Source organism: Caenorhabditis remanei, chromosome X (genome assembly GCF_010183535.1).
Source record: "Caenorhabditis remanei strain PX506 chromosome X, whole genome shotgun sequence".
In the NCBI taxonomy this organism is placed as follows: domain Eukaryota; kingdom Metazoa; phylum Nematoda; class Chromadorea; order Rhabditida; family Rhabditidae; genus Caenorhabditis; species Caenorhabditis remanei.
Genome location: NC_071333.1, coordinates 10,664,222 through 10,689,626, shown reverse-complemented (window position 1 = coordinate 10,689,626; position 25,405 = coordinate 10,664,222). Strand labels below are relative to the sequence as shown.

Genomic DNA, 25,405 nt, shown 5'->3' with positions numbered 1-25,405 from the left:
AATATTCGAAAACGTATGAGTCACACGACCTTGAGTTTCGATGTTTGATCTACTCGAAGGTCAAGGCCATTTAGAAAGTTTTATTCTAGAAACACATAGAAGAAACAACAGAGTGATTGCTTTCTCGATAATTCTCGAAGCAAACTGAAGGCTGACTAACAATGAGATATCATGACAGAAATGCGAGTCGTTTCGTTCGAACAAGTGGCACCAAACGAAATTTCATCACGATTGTAGAATCATGGAAGAAAATGAAGAAGAGAAGAAGAAGGTGGGCGCACGAATGTAAAAAAGATGCAAGTGAGCAGATCCCCGCAGTGCATCCTAACCGAATTCACAGAAAAAGATAGAAAAAGATCTGGTGTCGGCTCAACTCGACAAAGTGTGTGGGTTGCAGTGAGCAGTGAAAAAGGCCGCTCTCTTTTTCGATAACAGGCTGTTTTGCGGACAGCTGTCCTTCTCGCTACTCTCTTTTTTCACTTTTAAATTGGGACTCTTTGCGATTATAGAACGCTCCAAGGCCATGGAGTCCAGGATCGCTGTTTTGCAGGATATTTCTCCAAAATCTTTTCGGAAGGTGAAAAAACGGCTTGAAATAATTTCGGATAGAGCGGAGATCAATTCATGAGTGGACTTGCCATATCCCGCTGGCTGCCTATCTTCTCCAACCGCCGCAAATAGAAAAGGAAATGTGAGAAAACAGATAAGAAATACAACATGCAAAGAGAAATCAACAAGAAGAAAATTTCGAATTTCTTTTATAAGGACACGGATAAAAATTCTCAAGTGTACTAGAACCTTCGAGATGCATTTTCTCTTTTTATTTTATTCTATATCACATCACAAGCCTAAGGAAAAATTACGATAGGTGAAATGGAAAATGGAAGCAGAGAATGTTCATCAGGTGTGTGTATCTGTACTCTGTTGCTTCACTCAACCTTTTTGTATCAACATCACATGAAACGATGTGCCCTCAGGTGCCGCTGTTTGCTCACTGAGAAAAAGGGGACATCTTAAATCACAAGTGAAAACGTTTTCCGGTGATTTTTAACTCTCGAAATAACCAGGCGCACTTGCAAACGTATTTGATGTGATGGGAGACCATTGACACTTTTTGATTGACGACTTTGGCTTTCTAAACCAGAGAATATGGGTGATTAGTGCATTTTGCACTAGGAATTCTGGTGGAAAAAAGCAAAAAAATGGGGGAAGAGCAAGAAGAAATATGGAGAAAGATACAATGTGACTCAAATTTCAAAAAGGGAGATCCTCCGTTTTTCTTTAAGACTTTGTCACGTTTTAGGCGTTTTTTGTGTTTGTTAAATTGTCTATAAATAAACATGACGTCATTGACATGCACTGTTTCTTGACCAAAACAATCACATCGAATAAGTGGGAAAGACATTTCATTCAAAAACGTGAAAGATGATATCAGTGAAAGACTAGGACACAGAATAGAAAATTAGGGGGAACCCCGTGATGGTCATAAACAGTCCACCTGACAAAATGATCACTTTCTCTATATTTAACCTATAGCTTTCAAAGCTGAAACTTGGGCTAACCGGTTTTTTATTGCAGAGTTTAGTTTAACAAGAGATTAAAACGAAGGGAGATTAGAAGAGAACGAGAGGAACAGCTGAGATTGATTAGCTACATGCTAATACGGCTAATCTGAGATGTAGGCGAATAGAAAAAAACTGCAGAACGAGAATGAAAATCGTGTTGCAGGAATATCAAATTGTAAAAAACTGGAAAGGAAACGCAATGAGAAAAAAAAAACATTTGTGTTTGACACTAATTTTCAAAACAAAAATTCCGCTTTTCAACAGCTGAAAAAAACATTTTCAAACAATTCAAACAAAAAAAAACTAAATGTTTTTTTCTTTTTCAAAAGAAGACGAAAAAAGAAGATGTAAGAGTGCACCCTACTGAATAATCCCGTTTTCTCTGGAGCAAGCACAGCGCCCAGCACATCTGCGAAGTATGAAAAAATTGAGGGCGCATGGGGAAGAGAGAAGACGGGAAGAGAAATAGAATGGGTCCGAGAGAAACGACGGAATACGTGAGATATGGCACATACAAACATTTTTTCTGAGTATTCCAGTTTGAGCGGTAAAAGTGCACAGGCGTTCTACCTGTGTTGAACAACATCTGAGAGACTAACCAAATGGAAAACTGATGACATGAAATATACAGAGGTATATAAATTGTAAATTACAAAATATTGTATGACTTAGAATTTTGAGAATATTTAGAAAAAAGTGTTTGTTGTAATTAAGGATACATTTTTTCAAAACAACTATTTTTCCAAATGAAAAACGTTTGACATTTGCAAATAATGTAATTATAATTAAAAGATCACTCAACTCAACAAAACATCAGACCGTCTATTACACAGTTGATTAATCAGAGTGGACAAGCAAATAGTGTAATCTCTTGTCCATTTGAAACTTTGTTTGTTTCACAGAAGACAACAGAAAGTGATAAAAAATAAATTGAAACAATTTTCCCGTGGCTAACTTCTCTCTATTTTTCTTTGGCAGTCTCAGATTAATTATCCTTTTGTGTGCCGCCGCGTTTTTCTTATCGCAACTTTCACAAACAGGTGGTGGTTTTCTTGATAAAAAGGAAACTTTTGAATTTTATAACTATTACGACGGAATTCAGTTGCAGAAAACACATATAAGAAGAATGAACAATAGAAGAAGAAAAATAGAAGAGAGAAAGCACATCAAGGAAGTAGAACGCAAAAAAAAGGAGTTCGTGCACGACGCCGGAAGAGCGTGAAGAAAAATAGAGTGAAGTGGAATGGGAAGGCTAGTCAGAAGAAAGCGAAAATGAAAACTGACTGATAATGTCTTGCAAAAAATGAACTGATTGGCATGCCGTTTTATGAAGTGCGGAGAAAAATTTTGACTTTTTTTATATAGAGTTTTCTAAACACCACGTCGTATTTGATTACGCATAACTAGAAAAACATGGTGATGTCATAACATAAACAAAAGTATCGTTTGGAATTTGAGCAACTTTTGTCAAGAACAAAAGAAAAATCGGATATTCTATATGTTTTCCAGGATTTCAAATTTGAGACCATTAACAGATTTATATTCATAAAATACCATATTATGAAAATAAGAAACCGTTAGTTTGAGTTTCCAGCTTTGGTATGTTGATGAAAATCTGGCGTTTTTCTTGCACTAACTGAACAACATCTGGAGTCACTGAACTGTGCCAAGAAATATGTTGAGGTAAGGATGTCGCTGTTTGAGTGTTCTGAAATTCTCAATTATTTATGAATATGCGCCGCTGAAGAATTGAGTTGTCTATCATTGTAGAATGACTGTAACATTACTGGAACAGTGGGTCAGAAGTTTCGAAGCTTTTCAGTTTGATGGAGCACCTCTGATCGGGTACTGAAAATTCATTGTGTAAGAATAATTTGTTTTAAGTAATTTGATTACCACACGTATCATATTTGCGAACTTGCGGAGTGGAAATCACTGAGATTTTCTCCATACTTGGTGGTCGTGTGAACTTTTTTGCCTGAAAATGGATCTAGGATGTTGTTTTCATTTGAAAAACGCACTTTGATATGAATGTAATTTCTGCCGTTGAGCTGAACACTAGTTGAGATTCACTATGTGGAGAAGGATTCGTTATGGTAGTTGTGAATGTTTCTTCGGTACTTCAAAAGTCAACACGGATTAAGTTGTAGTCCAAAATAACGGCGTTGTGTATTTCATAGTCACAGACGGTGTCACTTTTCTTCGAATGTTGTTTTGAATATTTCTCAAATTTGAGTTCTCTTCTTTGTGATTCACTCCAGAAATTGGAGTATTGAGTACCGGACCATCTCTCTCAAAGATGGTAAAAATAAACTTACGGGTTTTGATTGTCAAAATTTTCCAAAATTTCGTTCCCCCGGGTGGTATAAAACCGCCAGTTCTCACTTCTTTAAGTCTGAAAAAATTCATCTTCTTCGCAATGTTCGATTCTGTCTGGAAATTAATTTTCAAGTTTCAAATCCCTCAAAAAGTAAAAATAATTGATATTCAAATTTGAATTATATACTTTCGCGCCAAAAAAGTTTAAAGGGACGTGCCTTTTCCTCCCAACGAAGGTCTCGACTGGATTGAGTATGAAAGGGGGAAGGGGGCTTGCATATGACAGAGGGCGCATTGTCTCTTGATTCCTTCCTTCTCCTAAAATTATGCACATAACTTCTCTTTTTTCCAGTTTTGTCGATGGTTTCCAGTTTTCTATAATTTTTTAGAATATTTAAATTATCAATGTCTACTAATATTGCTTCCTTTTTGAATAGATAATAAACGTAGTATTGGGTTGCTGAGAAATAAGTATGATATTTTCTGTTTATAATGTAAACGTGATAATGTTTAGTATCAATCCGTATAATTTTTACTTTTGACCACTTTACTTCAATGCGCAATGAGTTTATAATTCTATTTGTGCACATGGACAAAAATTCAAGATTTCAATTTTGAATAAAAACTGATTTCAAAAACACTCTCAAATCTGCTTTATGTTCACATTTAAATCCTGACTCGTTTTTGAAGACTCCTTTTAGGCTTGAAACATCTTTTTAAGTTTCAATCATAACCCATTTTATTTGTTTCAGGGTACATTCAAAATGTCAGAAGAACGGAACGATCTATTTATGAAGCAAAGACTTGCTTTTGTGAAACTACTTGTGGATTCCGAGCCAGAAGAAACATGGCGTCTTTTTTGTCAGGCGCTTCCAGAAATCACCGATGAACATTTAGATGCTTGGAGTCAATCGTCTCAGAAGAATAAGATCAAGGAAACAATAAACAATGAACCACAAGACGTTCCACCCACTGTCAGGTAAGTTGGTTTGTTTTGCTTGAGAAAATGCACCGGCCGCTAAACACAACACTGCTAGGCACAGAAAGCCTTACTGGACGTTTCGTATCTAAAAAAATGACGTATAATTTTTCAGTGGCACTGGCAATAACTCCAATCAATACTCTCACACGTTGACAACAATTGGTGGCGATATGCTCAAAGAAATTGTCGAACTAGTCGACATCAAGACCAAGTGAGTGAATAATAAATTCTAAAAACTAGCATGTTTATTTCAGGAAAGCGCTGCAATTGACATGTAAAAAATTACTGAATTTCATTGACGAAAACTGGAAACTGAACGAAGTGCACATTCATTTGGATTATCATAAAGTCAAAGTTCGAATTCTATCTTTTGGTAAAAAAGAAGAACTCAAGTTTAACGATAGAAAAAGAAAACTTCAAGACGACGACCAGGAATCGAATTCATCTCAGAAATGTTTCCTTCAGGAAACAGCCGACAAGTTTGAGGAGATTATCCAAAACCCAAAGACACAATTGGGAAAGCTGTTTATCACCTGCACTAACAAAAATGACATGGCAAAAAAACAAGAAAAACTTTTGCATCTTATTTTCGACAAAATCAAAAAACCTATCTGCGTTGAATCTCTCAAAATCGATTTACCTTGTTCAAATGCTCTGGAGTCTATTTTGAGAAAAGTGAAAGTGGGAAGTCTCACCGAATTGCGATTGTATCATTTTTCAACAGACGGATCTGACGATTCTGCCGTGACGAATATTATTGAAAATCGACATTGGGTTCACATCAAAAAATTTACTGTGATTGGATGTGCTCCAAATTCTCGAATGATTGCATTTAAAGATATGGCAACAATTTCCGTCAGATATATCAAAAATGTCACATTGGATGAGATATTAGAATACAAAAATGTTAGTTCATACATAATATGTTATAAAACAGTTTAACACTTGTTTTTCAGGCGCTATTAATTGGACAAGGTCATCTAAGACACACGTTTTACGGACGGTTCAACGTGGAAGAAATAGCCGAAAAACTGATGCCTTATGAGGAATTGGGAGAAATCAACAAAACAAAAGGAATGTTTCGGCGTGAAGACGGCACACAACTCGAATTTGAACTAACAGAAGACGAAATATCTTTTTCCGGCTAACGTTTCCCATAATGTTTCAGAACCAAATGCTATTTTTATCTGCTTTACTTTTTTTCTGTTTCACAACGCATCTTTAAAATTGATGCTTCAGTGAATTTTGATTATAAGCGTTCCCTTATGTATTTGGTTGGAAGGTAAACTTTTCAACAGTTCTCTTTGAAAATTTGAAATTAAATTTTTGCATGTTTTGTGGTAAGAACATTTTTCACATGTCTGGTGTATGTATGCTGAGTTGCTTCTACTGTTTCACAATAATTTTGTTAAAATTATATCTCTTAGTGTTTTTTTATCGTAATTGCTCCGGTCTGTATCAGGTCAGAAATTGAATTTTTCATTAATCAGTTTTAAAGAATGTATGTTGTAAAATTTACCTACCAACCAGATATTTTCGGCTTGTCTCATAAAACCATATTTGTAATAAAGTCTCATTTGAACAAAAGAACAGATATGCTCCCCCACCAAGCAGTCGACAAGTTATCAGCCTTGTACTCATTTTCTCTCTTTGTATTTTTGTCATGAATATTTTTGCATGCATCAGGTCGTTTAAAACAGTTCTCATTGAATGACGAACAAGACTTTATGTGGGATTTCCCCTAATTGTATCATTGAGTTATTGTTTGGAAAAAACAAGTTAGTACTACAGTTTCAAACATACATTTTACTAAAGTTTGATAACCTTATCTCTCGATGTCTATACTATAAACAGTTTCCATGTTTTTTTTCAATGTGTCTTAATGGTGACATGCGTACAAGGTAGGTTGATTTGGATTGAGTGTAACATGTATGAAATATTGAATCTTTCAATATTCAGGCTTGTTGAAAAATAACTTCACTTCTACAAATTTAAGCGTTTAGTATGACTACAAGTTTTTCTCTTTTCAATCAATGAATAATTTGTAAATTAATTTATTGAAAGTAACCGAAAATTTGTGAGAGAAGAACACCACTTTACACATGGGAAGAGAAATTCTATTGTGAATAATAAATGCAACCGACTAAATGTTAGTGACATTCCAAGTTCCGCCGCCATACGGTAGAAATTAAGCTGATACTTGAAAAATTGGAAAATGGTGGTAAAACGTTGAAGGCTTGAATGAAAGTTGGAAAATTATCGTCATCAGTGTTTCTATCTTTGTCTTGCTTTTTACCCTAGGGTCCTGTTTGATGCGAATATTCATATTTCTAATAACATAATTAGTCATTTGATCTATCGAAGACAGCACACCCCCGCCGTTTAGACCCCGTGAAACATTTTAAAGCATTAAAAAGAGGATAAATAGCAAGTTAATCACCTGATTGATAACTAGCAGACTTGCAAGATTCCGGGCCGGCCATTAACTAATTACCCTCCGCTGTGGATTAATCGGATTGCATGTTCGTCGTCATCGAGGTATTAGGCTGGTGCATAAGTTTCTTTCTTTTTTGAAGGTGTGACTTTGATCTTTGGTCTCTCAGCAGTAAGATTGTTTTTCAACCCAAATTTTTTTGCATTTATATAACCTCTTTAGTGGCTAACACATAATGTTTTAAGTTGGTGCGAAGACAGTCCGCTCGTGAAAACGATGGCTTTTTCGGTCGCCAACCAAATTCCTATTCTTGAAAGTTTTTTGATTCTAGTCGCATTGGTATTAAAATGCTAGGATCTTTAAGAGAAATTAAATGCAATTTATAGAACAAGACTTCATCTTGTTATCACATTTTGTTTTCAGTCGGAATGTTAAAAACAAAAAAGTTACGATCAGACAATTGAAAACAAAGAGAAATCATGGTTCAGCTGGGTTCAAACAGATTACAGAAATATTTGAGAGAACATTTGTACCAAACTATTTGTAAAAGTTAGTAGGGAACATGAGTAAGTTATGCCATAAAAAAGTTTATGACAAAGCCATCAAATTAAATGATTAAACTTAGGTGATATGTTTGCAATGGTTTTTGCGCTTTTGAAAAATTTTGTGTACTAGACCTGGGTGAAGTCATGGTCTCTTCTCAACGCTCACAAACAAATCTGAATTATTTTGTAAAAAGTAATTAACAGTAGATACACTGTTCTGTAATTGTGCAAAAAATCTAGTGGATTGCTTTAGAGGTACGAGCAGAAGGCTTCATCAAACTCAAAAATCATGTGAAATTGATTAAGTTGACTTCGCGCTTCTTGCGAAAAAAGACAGATGGCGTGAACATCTGAAACAAAGTAAATTTAGAAACGTCAATGTCTAATTTACTCAATAATGAACATTTCCATCAATTAACCTTACTAACGTTAAAGAAAAATCGAAAATACTCGCACATCCCTAAATTGCTGGTCTTCACCTTTCTTCAGAGGCGGGCACTGAACTATCGTTGCTCAGTTGGAATGTCTTTATTTGCTTTTTATACATAACTTTTCTTGCTTGTTTCAATTTTGAAAAACTCACCCTTTCTTGTCAACATTTTCTAGGAAAAAAATGGAGACGAAATTTGGTACCAAAAAAGGGTTCCTTATGTGTTTTGACGTGTTTACGGTTGAGATTAAGCAGATGGCAGACGTCAAGTCACTGGTATAATCACAATGAGTTATAGGTACTAACCAACTATAATTCTCATTATGGGAATTAATAGTCTTCTAAAAATTTCAGTCCAAAAGTTACCCAAAAAAAGAAAGAAACTTATGCACCAGCCTGATAGTTTCCTCTTTTAGAGTCATCATGGAACACAAAATCAAATAAGTTGGTTTCGTTGATTGCAACTCTTAGAAGGGATTTTTCTATGCTGTCAGATGTTCTCATCTGGATTCTGGACATCTCAGTAGTGGTCAGTCTTCTTGCGTGTTTCTGTCCAATTTTATTCCAAAGCACCGCATATGCAGGATGCTCAAGAGCCACAACTATTCCACGAGAATCGACTCTTTCTGCAATTTCAAGTAATCTCAGGCCAGTGAACACTCGTAAAGTTAGCACTGTAAATGTTTTGACTAATAATAAACAGAGAGAGAAAAGAGTGAAGTGAGGAGAAAACGAAAAATGACCTAGTTGGAAGACGTTTTATCCCCAACTTTGGTCTTATTTAATATCTTCACCCAACATCCCATATGCGATAGTGCTTTACGGGTTCATTTTTGTGACAATAGTCTCTGAGACAAAGTCAAGAAGAAAAGGAACGTCTACAAAACCGGTGAAAACGGAAAATGTCTCAGATTACGTGATGCTTCTCTAAATTCTAATGTAACGTGAACATAGAGTAGTTTTGAAAAAAAATCAGAGAAACTGTCGAACTCACGTTGATATAAATATAAAAGAGTTCTCAAAAATGTGTTCCATAGATCACTTTATTTGGTGTTGTTGATTTAAGATAATTCTCCTCCTGGAAACCAAATTTATTTTTTGAATTCCTCCAATGTTTATGAATAAAAGTTCAATCATCAGTGTGTCCCTCTCCCGTCCAATTCAGTTCAGTTCTATTCCTATCTTCGCCTATCACCAGTCTCCCAACTTGAACATTTCCTTATTCGGAAAAGGTCAACAAATAAAAAAGGCAGGAACACGCAACAACAGAAAAAATCAGATATGATACACGTGAGTAAACAAAGTGGAAGATGAATCCACAAAGCGTCAAAAAATGTGTCCAGGGTTTTTTGTGCTCCTTTCAATGTTCGTGGCCTGCGCAAATAGAAGCTCTATAAAAGTGAACGGATGGCAAGTTGTAATGGCATTCGACGACCACCATGACTCGAACTCTTCTAACAGTTCTTTTCTTTGTTCTCATTTCGAAAGCATGTAAGTTTTCAAATCTCTAAGAATTTTCTTCAATATACCAAAATTTCAGACTCTGACTGCTATTTTGCATTTCTTCAAGCATCGGGTGCGTGCTCTTCTGATTCCGATTGTGGTGGATCTCCATGTGTGATGGATGTCAAGTCTGGAAGTCATGTTTGCTGTAAACCAAAAGCTGGAACAACAGCTCCAAGTTAGTTATTTGTTTTACATGAGAATGAGAGTTCTTTGTTACAGAATGCCCCGGTGGTATGACGTACTCTGGCATTCCTGTTCTTTGTGACCCAGCTGATGGAGATGATGGTTGTCCAGCTGGATCAACTTGCAGCGCTAGTTCAACAGACTTCACAAAAGTGAGTAAAAATCCCTTTTGTTATAATTATCTGGGTAGAATACTCCTGGTTAGTAATCTTTCTGTACTCGGTGCATCCTTTTTCTAGAAGGTCAATCATTTGACTTGTTTTTTGCTTCTTTCTTTTTGAATTCTTTATATCATCTAATTGCAGGATTCTGCTTCCCCAAACTCACTCTGCTGCAAACCCTAACCAAATTACAACAATTTGGCACAAGTCACATGTGAATCATTTCTTCTTTTCTCTATACTCAACTCTTGACATGTACATATCTAATCATGAGATTTTATGTGTTTCACAATTTTAAAGCAATAAATTAAGTTTATTGGTACCACAAAAAATACAAATTCAACATCGAATACAATTTAGGCGTATTTTGTTTTTTTATCGGGTGAAAAAGCAGATACCCGGAAGTGTGCAAATGAGAGACAATGCGACACGTTCCTACATTTATTATCAGTTTCTTATCACAACTTTGTTCCTTCTTCCATGGTAACAGCTGGAAGGAGGATGCTTCTAGCTGAACATTTATGATGGTCGTATTGGACTTCCAGTACTTCACAATTTGTTCCATCATATGGTCTCCATGCTTGAAGTGCAGCTTTTTTTCTGGAATACGTAAGTTGTTAGAATCTTTTATCACACTTTTATATAGACATACTTCTCCATCTCTATTTTCTCTGAAGAATCCACAGGACTCTCTTCTTCTGGTTGGTACACTGATGCGGCTTCAATTGGTGATTTGATTGGCAAAGAAGGTTTCAATCCATCCAAACTAAAAAAAACCGCGTCAATTAAAGAATTTGTTGTTATTTTGGACTCACTTGCTGCTGTTCCTATAGTACGTGCTTGCCGACGTGCTTCGGATGTCTTCTGGCATCGGAAGTGGTCGGTTCCTGAAAAACGATTCATCATTGGTACATAATTATAACACGCCTACGCATAGCAATAAGTTGAGAAGAAAAACAAGAAACTATTAGTTCTTTCAACGCGATGCTTAATTACTTGTCAATTGAGAGAGCCCTCGAATACATTCCGATAATTGCTCTACATACATGTATACTCATTCGCTGGTCTTTGAAAAGTGTACTTTTAAGTGAGAACTAGATAGAAATTCTAGAGAACAGAACTAACATAACATTGTGTTGTAGAAGTACTCACAATTTGCAAGAAACTGACCGTCGACTCCAGAATAGAAGAGATTTGAATGCAGTTCGGAAGTTTTCAGCACGATATGCATACAAAACAGGATTGAGTGCACAGTTGACATATGGGAAAAGATGAATGATGTTGACGATGATTCTCATCAATTGAGTTGTGATCCGAACACGGAATATGGCAGAAAATAAGTTGAACAACCAGAATGGAGACCTGAAAGATAAATGGGTAACTTTGGAACCTTCTCGAAGTAAAACTTACCAACAAAGTAAATGAAACAAAACCACCCGTTGTACACTCCGAGTAACTCTCTGATAAGAAGACCTCGATCTCTTATTACGATGCAGTCTCCGCGATCCTTTCGCTGCTTCTCGCAATTTACAAAACACATGATAATAACAATAAAAGATGACTAGTCCCGGAAGAATGAATATCATCACTGAGCATACCGAAATATACCTGAAAACTCAATTGTGAAACATTTCGGAATGTGTGTCCCAGGTTTTAGTTCCCAGAATAAACAATCACACTTCCGCTCTTTCTTTTTGTCCAAGTTAAAAAAAGAACAAAAGGAATAATAAATAAGGGGATATGTGTCAACGTACCACTGTGCGTGTGGAGGACTGGGCCAATGAGCAAGGCACAATGTGTGATTGCTTTCAATGATGTGGGTTCCATTCTTTGGTCTCATTCGAACTTTAATCTGTAAGAAAAACTTTCGTATTCTCATGTTCATTCTCGTTTTTCATCTTCTAATCAAAATACCTCGGCGTAGACGTAAAGAGGAAGACTGCAGATAAGTGCGGCGATCCACGCAAGTCCGCTCAATAAGATGGCAGTACGATAAGTTCTAAACGGAGGTTACATTCAATTTTCAATTAATTCTCATGATGCACTAACCTATATCTTCCGCACAAATCACTTTTACACATCGCAATGTATCGATCTGCAGCAAGCAGAACGACAAAAAGGACAGATGCGTATTTCCCTGAAATAAGGATTTGAAAGTCTAACATCTTATCTCGAAATTTCAATTACCCGTGGCCTCCGTGCCGTGGAAAAGATGACAAATTGTTGGTCCGAATGGCCAGCTTTTGCCATTCAATGACGTGGCAGCCACCAGAATTAAATCCGCCAGATAAATAAAGTCGGCAAGACATAATCCTATCATGTATACATTTGTTATAGATCGAAGGTACCTAGAAAAAGGTCAATTTCAGTATTTTCATACAAACACGGCTAATTTGTACTTTGATTTCATGGATAGCAGTAACAGATTTACTATTTCCCAGGAAATCCATAGATTTCCCATGAAATGGAAAAAAATGGAAATTTTCTGTCAACTATTGTTTTTGAGGTTTTGCTTTAAAGTGCAGAACCCATTTATCCATGAATGTTGTCAGTAAACAATTCAACTCACACAACAAGTTTTCAACTTACGGTCTTGTGATAATGAGAAGAATGACTATCAGGTTGACAGATCCCAAGGCGACGAGCAGAAGATGCGTGACCGTCAACGCAAGACGTAAGTGTTGCGAAGAGTCGCTCATCGCATGCTGAAAAACAACATTCGTCATAATTTATTTCATGAAATGAGAAAACGAAAAAAAAATCTATTCTAAGGATTGCAACTGCACACACATATCTACGCAGTATGAAGATGCGTGTTGTTGGCAGCTCCTGCGTAGTACTAACATTTTGGGAAAAAAAAGAAAGTTTTTGAGATATCTGTTGTTTTGAACTTTTGTATTGATTGTGGTAATCAGATTCCGAACTAATTATTACAGTCTTTGATAATACAGTATTGCAATTATTGTCAAGTAATGAAACTTTTACATGGAGTTACAAGGATTAGATTCTAGATCACAAAACAGAGCAAAGCAAGAAAAACAGATGAGAAAGCTCGGAAGTTGCGACAACACGCGCATTTAAAAAGTGAGAAGCTCACAGAGAAGAATCGCTACATTTTCTTTATTAGGGGAGATAAGTTGATTGGTTTCGATTCTCACGGTAATATATCTGAAGTTATACTACATCCCTTATCATAAACCTTGAAGTATTTGTGACGATGAGATCGACACAGAAATAACGTAGACGTGACGATGAGTGTATTTTAGTCAACAATACGCAAGTTTATGTGCAGATAATCGGAGATAATTTGAGGATTTTGTCCTACTATTAATCTTAACAAGGAACTCTCTTTTTGGAACTGAGATCCGATAGAAACGTTAATCAAAAAACTTGACACGAGACTAGAGTAAATCTGAGGAAAAAGTTCCCAAACAACTAACTAAGTGACGGCGAATGAAAAGTGAGAAAGATGTTGAATATCCTCGTCACTTTTTTCTTTGATATCGTGAGAAAAATGCTTAGTCAACTTGAATGCAGAGATTCTGAAGTTTTTTTTCCAAACTCCTCCCCTAGAACCCCTTCTAGAAATGAACCAAAATCTTGGAATTGAAAGAGGAGTATCAAAGCCGGAGGCTCAGAATGAGTCATTTATGGGTCAACCTCTGCTTGGAATTTCAATTTCTTTAGGCATCTTTCTGAAATGTGTTTTTTCTTGCTTTGTTTGCATTTATGGCAACTCTAGGTACCGAAGGACCAGAAAAACCCAACGGCTGACAAAATATTGGAGGAAAATGTGACAAGGATCGTCAAACGACCACAACTCGGAATGGACAAACAGAGAAGCATCAATGCTGCACATATTTGATAGTGTGACGTGATTTCAGATCATTAGAATGGCAAGGCGACGGAGATGAAAATGAAGAAAAAGCTGAAGGAGCAGGAGCCGAAGGAGGAGAATAAGAGGAAGACACAAGAAGAAACGTGAATAGAAGATTCTCTTTTCTACTAAGAACAGGATACAAGAATGACGAAAAAAAGACTGAAACGACAAATCTGAAGAAATGCAAGTAAGAATATATATGGAAAATCATCACAAGAAAAAGAATCGGGTAATATTTCCTAGTTGACACGTATTCCTGGTTACCTGTTGTTTGATTTGTGTGCCCAATGAGCAGCAAAATGAGTGTCAAATTTCACGGAGAAACATGCGAAGAGTGGGGGAGCTTGTAACAAAAGATGATATTTTTTCTTTGGACCTTCCTAAGCAAAGCAGAAAAAAAGTGTGGCAAGAATAGGAGGAGTGAAGCTCTTCCTTCTATTCGCGGTCAAAAGAAGAATGGAGAAAAGACGAAGAAAAAAGAGACGGAATGAGTGAACTGAGGATGAATGGGTTGATCTACACCTATATTATTCACTCTTTTAACGCTCGTGGCATGCACTTGGAACTTTTCTAATCTTTGACATGGAGACACATCATACGACAACGAACTTTTGAGAAGAGGAACAAGATCAGCTTTTTTGTTAACTTTTTTCTTTTTTTGTGTTCCAGGTTTTTCAGAAACTTTTATGATACATCTTTTGTCTTCTAGCTGTCAAATTGGTCCCAAGAGAGTGATTGCAACTAAAATGCGTTCAGTTCTCGTACTCCGACAAGTTTCTCGTTTTTCCTTATTCAGAAAAAATACGAACACGGGAAGAAAATGATATAATGCTCAGATAAAAAAAGATGCAAAATAAAGGCGGACCCCACTAGAAATTGGTCCCAAAACCATCAAAATGTTTTTCGAAAAAAAGTGGAAACCGAAAAACTACGGATGGTTGTCACCGTAGGAGAGGGGAGTGAAGAGGTTGAATCAAAAATTCCTATCCGCTCTTGGCTCTTTTATAAATCAAAAAATCGTTGAATTCTTGATGAGAAATTGATATATGTAATCTGTCAGACATGTCAAATTCTGGTCAATTTTTGGGACCAAAGATTTTCAGATGAAGAGATTGATGGTGTGCTATGTACTCTTAGACTCATTTAGTGGAAAAAATTTTGTAGCAGAAAAGTTGAGAAGACAAAAAACAGCTCACTAGTATTTTGAAAGTTTCATTCATGACATCAAAACCAGTGGGATGTGCAAGTCACGTTTGGACACACTCCTAACCATCGGAAAGTACATGTACTCATAACAAAAGAAGAAGTAGATGAAACAAGATACGTCTGATAAATTAGGTATTATAGGCTGTCGAAACTTTGAAAAATTAATAAAAAATGTTCAATATTTGGACAATGCAATATAGGTGTACTTCAGATATCAATTTGATTAGTTGATATTCAACATTTTGCATGTTTTTTAACACAGGTAATCTAACGAAACTCTATGAATCAGCCTCCGTTCAATTCGATTTTTGCAAGATACGTGAGAACAAGTTATTCACTTTCTTTGGGAACTTTAGTTTTTTCTCTTTCAGTCACACATTTTCTCATGACTTTTCCGGAGAGAACAAAAAGCGAAATGAGAGAATTTTCCATTGGTATGATTCAGCGACCTGAGAAAATGGAATATGGTTTGCACAACGGGGGTTCGAGACATCACATGTTGCCTTCTTGAGATGCTCATTATCATTTTACTAATGGGATCTAGTCCTCCCTTAATTCTGGCACATCGTCTATGCACGACGTTCCATTCGCTTTTGAAAAATGATATTTTTCGGCGGAGGTACCTCCCCCGTTGTTTGCTACACACCCAAAAAATGAGGAAAAAATTGGAGAGCCACGCAATTCCAGAATGCGGAAAATGCTCGAAAGCAGATAGATCAAAATTCTAATGGTTCCGAGACAAGACTCCAAAATACGGGAAAATGTGGGATCTGGAATGTTATGAGTTTTTGTTTGGATCATAATTTTGAAAAGGAGAAAAAGAAAAGACAGGAACGTCTTCGGCCTGCAGTTAATGAATGAAATTATGTGGAAAGAAGATACGAAGAAGAAATAAATATATATGCGCTAGAAATCAGATGCGCGTGAATTGCTTCTGAATGACTCAGACAGGGAAGACGACGACGTCGCCTTTGTCAAAAGAAAACGACGAATACGTGGCGGGTATACTACTACATATGAAGAGAAATAAGAATAAGTTGGAATAGAGGGAGGGAAAAGTTGGCTAAAAACAAGGAAGATGCGAAATTAGAAAGCTCCCCTTTTTTCTTCGATTGCCCCATCCTTTCCATTTGGTTCCGATGACGTGTGGAAAAAAGCGGACTTTACATTTATGAGTCCGCTGGACAGGGGAGTACACGTTTCACCACTTTTTTCATTTTTGCAGAAAAAGTGTAGTTGCAATCGAAAATGTTCTAGGTGCAAGGCAAAAAATGCAATTGGCAGTAGTAAAGTGTTTAGGAAAATATAATACTCTTCAGATTTTGCTGCAGAGACAATAGATAATTTGTTCTTAACTTTGAGCTCCCTATGCAAGTACAAACTTTTTTTTCAAAAAATAAAAAGAGACGTCGTTTGTATGGACGAACCAATCCATCAACTAAATTTTCCTGGTTCCAAACAAAAATGGAACTGAGTCGGAGGGATCAATGACACTACGTAAAAGAATAATTAGAAATCACATCGATGAAAAATTAATGCACCTCGAATGGACGGGGGGAATACTCCCATCAAGTTGCGATATCTAGACGACTTTGAGATTGGCTCGTACGTGAGAATCCGAATAATTTTTTGATTATAATTGAAAGAAATTGGTATGAGACCAATGAATACAAAGACGGAAAAACTCTTGTTTGGAAAAGGGACAAAATCTTCAGACTGTTGACCAAAACACAGTTAGAAATAGAAGTTATGAACGTTAAATATTGCATCAAGTGTTGTGTGAACCGCTCTGAAAACTGAAAATAATAAAGCACAGAGGTTAACTTTTTTAGTCTGAGCAAAGCTACAAATAGAGACAATTCTAAAGAATAACTTATATCTTCCAGAAAAAAATAGTATTCAAAAGGTGTTATTTCATTATTTTGGACTGATCTACTTCAATAAACAAAAATAAAAATAACACTTCAGAACTCTTCAAATCAAAATTTCGAATAAATTTGTTCTTGGTTGTGGAAGATGTTTCATCGTGGATTGGAAACCTTTTCGAAATGAAAACCAATAGTATTAGCCATCGGATAGATGACCAAAATAATAGTGAACTTTGTTTGCGGAAACTAGAATTCGGCCTCGTCTTCTGCAGCTATTGCTTTTTGCTGAAATCAAATGAGCACACCGTGCATTGCACAACAATACCCAGGAATGAGCTGAAGCACAATGGTTCTTGTTTTTGAGCCATAGATATTTAGTTCTTTTTCCATATTTGAAATTGGATTCATAAGTAAATAGAAAGTTCGACAACTAAACTTTTTGTCTAGGTTCAATATTTGGGCAGGAGTTTTATGAGTAAGGTAATATTTTTGTCTAGATGCGAAGAGAATATGTACTCGAACTCAAATTGAAAATTCTACTCGATAGACCACCCACGATTGAAAAAGTTTCATCTTCACTAGTTACCCTCTTTGGAAATGACGTGTTAGTTAGTTCGACGTTTAACTTCTCAAAGAAACATTTCAGATTCTCACGAAACTTGTTCAGCACTTCGATATCCACATTAGCTGGGAACATCACTTCTCCGTTTATTTTCAACATTCGATGTAAAAAAGAAGATATAATCCTAATACATCCGTTTAAAAAATTAAAATGTTGATTCGAGATTGTTGTTGTTGCAGTTTTAGAAATTTACCTTAGAATACGACTCGTTTATCATGTACTCTTCTCCAAGCGTCCGAAAAAACCAAAGTCGACGAAATAGACAGCAGCAGGAATAACCTTTTGCGCAAACTCGGATCGTCAATTTTTGTTTGGCAAAAAGTTCGAGAGACAAGACATAAAATGAGAAAATGCCACGGCGGGACTCAATATCGTCAACGTTTTTCTGATGGCCCTCTAATTGACTTCGTTTCAGACAAACCACACAATGATACCCAGAAGGCATAGGATGATTAGCCAAATTTTAACGTTGAGCAGTCGCCAGATAATCGACGTACCTCGGTTTTTTCTTTTTCTCTTTTTTTTTGAAGCACATGTCCTGTAGTCAGTGTAACACGTCAGGATTGTCATCTTGTCATCTTGTTCTTTCTTTTTAATAGATATTCGTCATATTCAGAAGTGGAAATGTTGAACTCGTAATTATGATCAATGTATAGAGAAACTGAGACAATTCACAGAGCAATATTCTCCCGAATATCATGAAAATATGAAATTTTGGGCATCCATTTCGAAATCGTATACTGGCTCGGTATTCTCAGTTAGTATAAAACAAAATATTATGTGAAGACTTAATAAAATTAGAAAATCTGGTCTGAAGGTTTTTGAGAAGGTACAGTGATCGTAATAAAAAGGCATCTAGATTTGACTACTCCAATTTTCGTTGTTTTTTTCACAAGTTCCAGAATAACTGGATGCTCGCTAAAGTTTTTCAGACTTCTAACTTAATATAAGGAGAAATTACAACGGGAGTGCAAGAAAAGTGTATCAAAGTTTGAATAGCTTCCAGTCAAAAACAAAAGTTTTTGGTACTTGAGCAGGTGTTCTAAAACTAAAAAAATGGGACTCTCACAAAACAAGCAACTGAAGATATTTCGGTCAATCAGAAATGTCAGTGTCAACACTTGAGTTATTGGGGTTATCCCAGTTCAAACATTTTGTGATCCTCCTCCATCACTTGCTTTCTTCTCATTTCCTACTACTCATTGGAATTCTAGTGGGGATTAGAAGTGACAACAACAAGTACAGAACTTACCACGGTCTGGTCATCCGTATCATTTAGTATCATTATTAGAACAACTCGTAGGAAAGGGGGTGTCAGACAGGAAATCTGATGATTTGAATGTGTTGAAAAAATAAGAGTCCGGAGAAAAAGTAGGAGGAGTTGGAAAAAGATGGCAGAATTTTTGAATGCGTTATGCAAACTAGACTTTGATTCATTTTTGTGTTTCAGAACGTCTAACCAGAAGGATTTTAAATTCAAAATACTGATGGAACAAGTATTGCAGTTTGTTAGTCACCAGATATAAAAGAAGACTACACAAAAAGTCAAGATGCCTAGACTTGAGTTATGATCCAGAATGTCAAAAATAGGGTTTCACTTCACCACGTGCTGCACCAAGACGCACCTCGGAAGCATTTTGATTTTAATTCTAAATGGCGTAGTTCATTTATGAGATATTTGAGATAAAGGCATTCTCAAAATATCTGGAAACCTTACACTTTCTAGATTTTTAGATCCAGTTGTGGGAGACCATAGTTATGAGAAAATTAAAATGAGCTGAAAAGAAAAACTACAGGGAAGCAAAACAGGGCTGTTAATTTAGAGGATAAAGGAAAGGCTAAACAAGTGATGAATTTTAGGAGAAAGATAGAAGACACTCATAAATATCTTGAGGCAACGAAGATGAAGGAGCAAAGAATAAAAAAGAGGAAAAAGGGAAAAAAAGAAAGGAAAGAAACTAGGTAAATTTATATGTGATGTCATATGTTTTCGTTTATAATTTTGACAATAACTATGCTTTGACAATCTCTTCATCACGGGGGCAGAGGTCCTACATTTTATAGTTACCAGTATTATTGAAAAATATCCGCCTGAGGGCGTATCGGTGCGAAGTTCATAGCAAATATTAAAAATCGCATTTATTTCGTTATAGCTCTTTCTTGGTTGAGTAAAAGAGCAACACAGATTGAATTTCAAATTATCATAATTCATACTAGTAGAGGGAGACAGTTGGCAACTTTTCTTTCAGTTCAAAGAATATTATAAGTAGTTGACTCGACTCATAATCACATTTACTAATGCTGTGTCAGATGTAGCCTCACTCTCACTGCTCAATAAGTCAAGAAGACGTAGATGAATAAAAACAAGTGACACGATTCCGTGGGAATTCTGAAGTTTTCACGACGTACCGGCAAACTCAGAGAATCCAGAAAACCATCGGTGACGTCCAAAGCATGAGAAAGACCACAAATACTATCTTACATTTTTTGAGTGCTACAATATATCTAGCAGTTTTTCTTGTCTTTTTCTTGTCTTTTTTTTTTCGCTTCCTGATAAACATGTGAGTGACAATAACATTTTTCCATTCATAACTTTTAGCCTGTTTTCCAGCCCACGTATTTTCTTTTTTCCGCTGGTTGTCAGCCCAGGCTCACACGAAACAAATGTGTGGATGTATGTGTGGTGCTCTTGAAAATTCAAAAATTCTGCTCAGTATGTCTTATCCGACATAGCATATTGGACTTTTGAATAATTCAAAAGAACGAGAAGCCCACTCGCATTCAGATTTCTACGGCTCTTGATCAACGCTTTTAGAAGTCAGCGTCTTGTCTGGAATAGACAAGAAGATGAGTCAGACACTCGAACAAATACTACATTCAAAAGTCAATTCCAAGTCGAAATACATTTGCGTTCAGATATCGGGAGAGTAGAAAGTACATATGTAGAATCAGAATTATCTATTCAATCAAACACCAACAACATCGAAGAACATTTTTTCCTGGAAGTAGTGAATTTTTAATATCATCCGCACTCTTAGAATTCAGATTCCGGATCCTGAATTTATAATTTCAAATTTCAATCACTCTACATCAAATTCTGGATCTCAATTCTAAACATGTCTTCACATTCATCGTGTTTCATGAATATGACATGATCAGTTTATTAATGGGGGAATACTCTGTAACGCTAATTTTATGTAAACACAATTGACAAATTACTAGCTTCTTTCTGTTTTCGATTCTCATCGAAAATACTGAACAGTGAGTTTGAGTAAACGAAATTGAATTTAGTTTCCGCATGTTAACCACAATCCACTAACACACGCTTGACTTTACAAGCGATATCTGAGAATGGAAAGCAGGAAAATGTTCCATGTGGTTACTTAAATTGGGTGTTTCTTTTACAGAACTGTCAACTACATTACCAAACTGGTAGGAATATGATCTTTGGAGATATGTCGAGACTTAGAAATTGATGCGGACTTATAATAAACTGTCTGCGAATAAATTATTCATAAAAGAGTACTTGCAACTAAAAATTCGGAGAGTCGTGTAGATGACGTAAAAGTACTTGAAGTAGAACAAGATTTGAAAACTGACTCACCTCAAACCATTCCGCATTTACCATTATTTTAGTCATAGTTCTCGAGTTTAGTGTGTTGTAAGTTACACAGTGGAAGAAAATAAAGAATGAAGTGAGAATAGAAAAACGTCGTGGATTCCTTTTTTCGTTTGTAAATATTGTCGGGTGACTGCGTATCCGTGATTGAAAAACGTCCGTTAATTGAGAAGCGTTGACAAATACTGAGAAAACGGCACGGAAAAAAGAAGTGTTTTTTTATCCGACGTTCGAACTGCAGTAGGTGGGACCTACTCGACAAAAGAAGAGGAGCGTCGTCAAACTGCGCAAATGAATATATGTATTGGAAAAGTGGCGAATTCTGCTCTGCTTCTTTTTCAAATGATGGTCCGACTTTTCAATGTTGTTTCGTGCCCGCCCCCAATTCCATCAACACGAAATTGAAATGAATTTCCACGCTTGAGGGTTTAACGAATCAAGGGTTCACGGATCGCCAGAAAAGAATAGATATTGTTTCAATCCTAGTGTCTAGAGCAGGTCCCAAAGGAATTGAATGACAAGGATGTCCGAAGAAATGAACCGATGCGTTAATAAATAGATGAATAACACGATGTTGCGGCCGCGTGGTCCGAGAGAAAAGGACTGCTGAGTTTTAGCCCTATTTGGTATGCAACAGACAGATGAGCCTTATTTATTTTTATGCATAAATGTTTTGAGTGGGTAATGTCAATAAGAAAGGAAAAAGGAGAAGAAGACAACAGTGAGGAAGGATTCTCTCTGTAATTAGTCCCACTAGATTAAGAGTAACAAATCGTGTCGTGATCATTCAAACTAACAGATTACTGCACAATCTAAAACAACTGGAAGTAGAAAAAAATGGTAAAATGAAAAAATTCAAAATTTGCTGGTGAAATCGTACACATTTTACCGGAATATGAATTACTTATCCTATTGGTTTACAAGCAAGTGAACCTGAATAGATAATATTTGTTTGGTGCTAACAAAATGCTCCGACAATCTTATTAGGACAAAATAGTAGTGACAGAAAAAAGCGACGATCTTACACAGATTTCAGCAAAATAGCAACAATGCATCGATCTGTGGTTTTGACTATTTGGTAGTAACTAAATATTCAGGTACAAAAATTCAATCAAAATTCTTAAAACTCAGGTCACACGTTTTTCTGTTGCAATAGGCATTGAGAATAACACTTTACAGTAGTAACAGAATTTTGAAGTACGATCAAATTACAGCGTTTTATCTGAGAAGCGGCTCATCGAAATTGCATTGTCTTGTTACTTTAAAAGTTTTGTTATTCTGAAGAGCACGAGAAAATGTGACAAAACAAGATGAACACGGCAATGGATCAACGAGGAAAGCACTTTAATGGACATTGCAAGAGGTAACATTTTCTGCACTGGTTTTTGAACATGATGAAAAAACTGTTTTCGGGAAATTGCTTGAATGAGTGGGCTACTTTGCTCTGAATTATGATAAAGCATGTCAAAACAGGAAAGTGATCATTTTGGATTTGAAAAATCGGAAGAAAAATATGAATTAGGCTTATACAATCTTCAAAAATAACTTCACGATTAGAATTTTTTGTTTTTGTTCAGGAATTTTAATCTTGTATCTTGTTTCTAGTTCCTGATTCTTTAGTAATTACCGCTTTTCTCAGAAAACAAGTAGAATAAAGTTTGCAAGTGTCTTGGAAAGGAAGTTAACATGTTAAATATTCAATAGAGGGAGTAGTTAGTTTTTAATTGCTATCTAAAGGAGGCAACCAAAGAAATCGTGGCATCTAGAAAAAACTGGAAAAATTCTGGAAAAAACCTGATGGTAAAAAAGAAGATTGAAAAAAAAAACTGATTGAGGTTAATCTTGTTTTCAAAATACTCCGCGAAAGTGGTTTTCGTTTTCTTTTCAACTATGATTAGAATGATTTAAATGCACACGAACACAATAATCAGTTTCTGAAAACCTGAAACAGCTTTTGTAACAAAAGCGGCTGAAAGAGTGGATGAAAAAACTAGAAAAATGTCTTGCACATTTGGTTTCGTCCATCCGAAAAAAGTTAGCAACAACACAAAAAAAGAAGGATAGGCAAGAAATTGGGAAAGAAATCGATCACCTGGGTGAATCAAAAATATTCAATTTTCCGCGTGGACGACGCCCGAGAAGATGCAATTTCTGATAGTAACTACAATGATATCATCCAATTTCGTGGGCCTGGAAATAGAGAATGGAGCATCTTTTTTTTTATTTGGAGAAATGGTGAAGGATGTTCAAAGATTGGAAGGAAACGTCTTTTTTTGGTATTTAAAAGATTAAGTCAGTCGGGATAAGCTAAAAATGACAAATCTAGAATATAGAGGAGAGAAATTCCAAAAAATCGCTGGCTAGCATCAGAAATGTTTTCAACGGAAACTGGATCTGATTAGTTCTAACAGTGCTCAGTATGATATAGTTTTGCAAAAATTGAACATCTTTGTTAGAAAAAACGAAGAAGAAGCAACATGACGAAATTTTTGGAAAAGGTACTAGAAATGGAATTTGGCGATAAATTGCATTTGGATGTCCCGAGAAGTAAAAAAGTAAAAGTAAAAAAGAAGCGCAAAGGATATTCAATTCTCTCGAATAATAGCGAAAAAATTCGTTTTTCCGACTGGGAAGAAAAAAAAATCAAAGACGTGAGTAATAGTGACCTCAAAAAACTTTGATCTATATTCCAAGAAGTAAGATAGTAGTAGTTAGTGAGGATTAGTCTGAGATTCAACACATTTACTATAATACACGAAAGTATTCGAAAGCCGAATTACGTATGATCTTTGAGTATGAAAGTATAGATTTCAGTGAACAAAAATGAAGTAGATAGAGAAGGTCAAAGGGCTACTCGAGTTCATAAAAAGTAGCGGGAAAGAGAAAAGGAAAGCAGAAAGTTCTTAAGAATGCAAATTGTTTACATCTTGCAACACAATTCACAGAAAAAAGTTTGTACATTCGCAGAAGTTTTTTGGTTCGTACAATTCTCAGGCTAAAGTTAAAAATCAGGATACTTGTATTTATACTGCAATGATACTCGATGAATTTATAATGCATCGAAAAAAAGAAGTTCAAGATTGAAAATTAAGACTTAAGTACACGATAATAAGACAATAGTAATTGAAATAGCTGTCTATTACGAACAGTTTACTTCTTTTAGATCAAAAGATGATGCCGTCCGTTCCTGCTTCGTTATGATAATAAACTTTCAATTTTTGTCTTTTCAGTGATTCTGAATAAAATAACAAAACAAACCAAATTTTGTTATTGGAATTGAATAAATGTAGGTTGAACACGTTAAACATCTAAACTATTAATTGGGACCAAAATAGCTAATAAAGAATTTAGAAACTATGTAAATTAGTAGTAGAGAACTAAAAACATACTTTCAGGGTACCGTACTATTAATAACTTATCAATTACATTGAGATTGTCCTGTTTTTCAGTATAATCACAACCGTTAAATCAAAACATACAACCTGAATTTCAGATGGAAACAATTTTTCAACTGATCAATTTGACAAATCAGAACAATAATGACTAATTCAGACAAAGAAACGTTTCAATTTCCACGGACGACTCAATCTGCCCAAAAACTGAGATCCAATATCTTTCATGTTTGGTATACAAATGTTTCAATAATACAAAAGAGGTCTATTTATTTTGTGTAGTAAGAACGCATTCATGAATTATGAGCCGATAGAATACTCATTTTAATTTTATGTGGATTACCACAACATATTATCCGAACAGACATTCATCACTTTTTCGTTACTTCTATGAACATTTGTCTGAATACTTTATCACTCATTCTGGTATTCTTTTGTTTCTTTGATACTTTCACTATATTTTTCATCAATCAAACATGTTTGGAAAAACAAACATTCGAAAACTTTAGTAGTGCTTCAATGACCCCAATCAAACAAATCTGACAGTGAGATGTCAGTTTTTCATCAAATATAAAACAAAAATAATTTATGTGCATGTTGATTAAAAATTAGTAACACAAGGTTAAGGTCAAAATTCATTCCTCCACTTTCCTCCATTTCTTCTCAATTCATTTGTAAAATCTAAGATGTTCA

The 25,405-nt window shown here is 35.7% G+C and overlaps 3 protein-coding genes across 3 annotated transcripts; 2 read left to right on the top strand and 1 right to left on the bottom strand.

Annotated features, from left to right (window-relative positions):
- Positions 1-4,648: 4,648 nt before the first annotated feature.
- Positions 4,649-6,014, top strand: GCK72_024112 (uncharacterized protein; the record flags this gene model as incomplete). The annotated part of the gene is made up of 4 exons (XM_053735727.1): positions 4,649-4,863; positions 4,979-5,077; positions 5,121-5,772; positions 5,823-6,014. 4 exons carry the CDS (start codon positions 4,649-4,651, stop codon positions 6,012-6,014), a joined length of 1,158 nt encoding a protein of 385 aa, XP_053579293.1.
- Positions 6,015-9,714: 3,700 nt separating this feature from the next.
- On the top strand, positions 9,715-10,308 carry GCK72_024111 (uncharacterized protein; the record flags this gene model as incomplete). Its single annotated transcript, XM_003118339.2, has 4 exons — positions 9,715-9,766; positions 9,816-9,956; positions 10,001-10,116; positions 10,270-10,308. 4 exons carry the CDS (start codon positions 9,715-9,717, stop codon positions 10,306-10,308), a joined length of 348 nt encoding a protein of 115 aa, XP_003118387.2.
- A 275-nt stretch (positions 10,309-10,583) lies between these two features.
- On the bottom strand, positions 10,584-12,824 carry GCK72_024110 (uncharacterized protein; the record flags this gene model as incomplete). Its single annotated transcript, XM_053735726.1, has 10 exons — positions 10,584-10,725; positions 10,778-10,891; positions 10,941-11,012; positions 11,296-11,487; positions 11,536-11,733; positions 11,880-11,977; positions 12,040-12,124; positions 12,175-12,262; positions 12,313-12,473; positions 12,715-12,824. The coding sequence occupies 10 exons, from the start codon at positions 12,822-12,824 to the stop codon at positions 10,584-10,586; spliced, it is 1,260 nt and encodes a 419-aa protein (XP_053579292.1).
- Between the last annotated feature and the right edge of the window lie 12,581 nt (positions 12,825-25,405).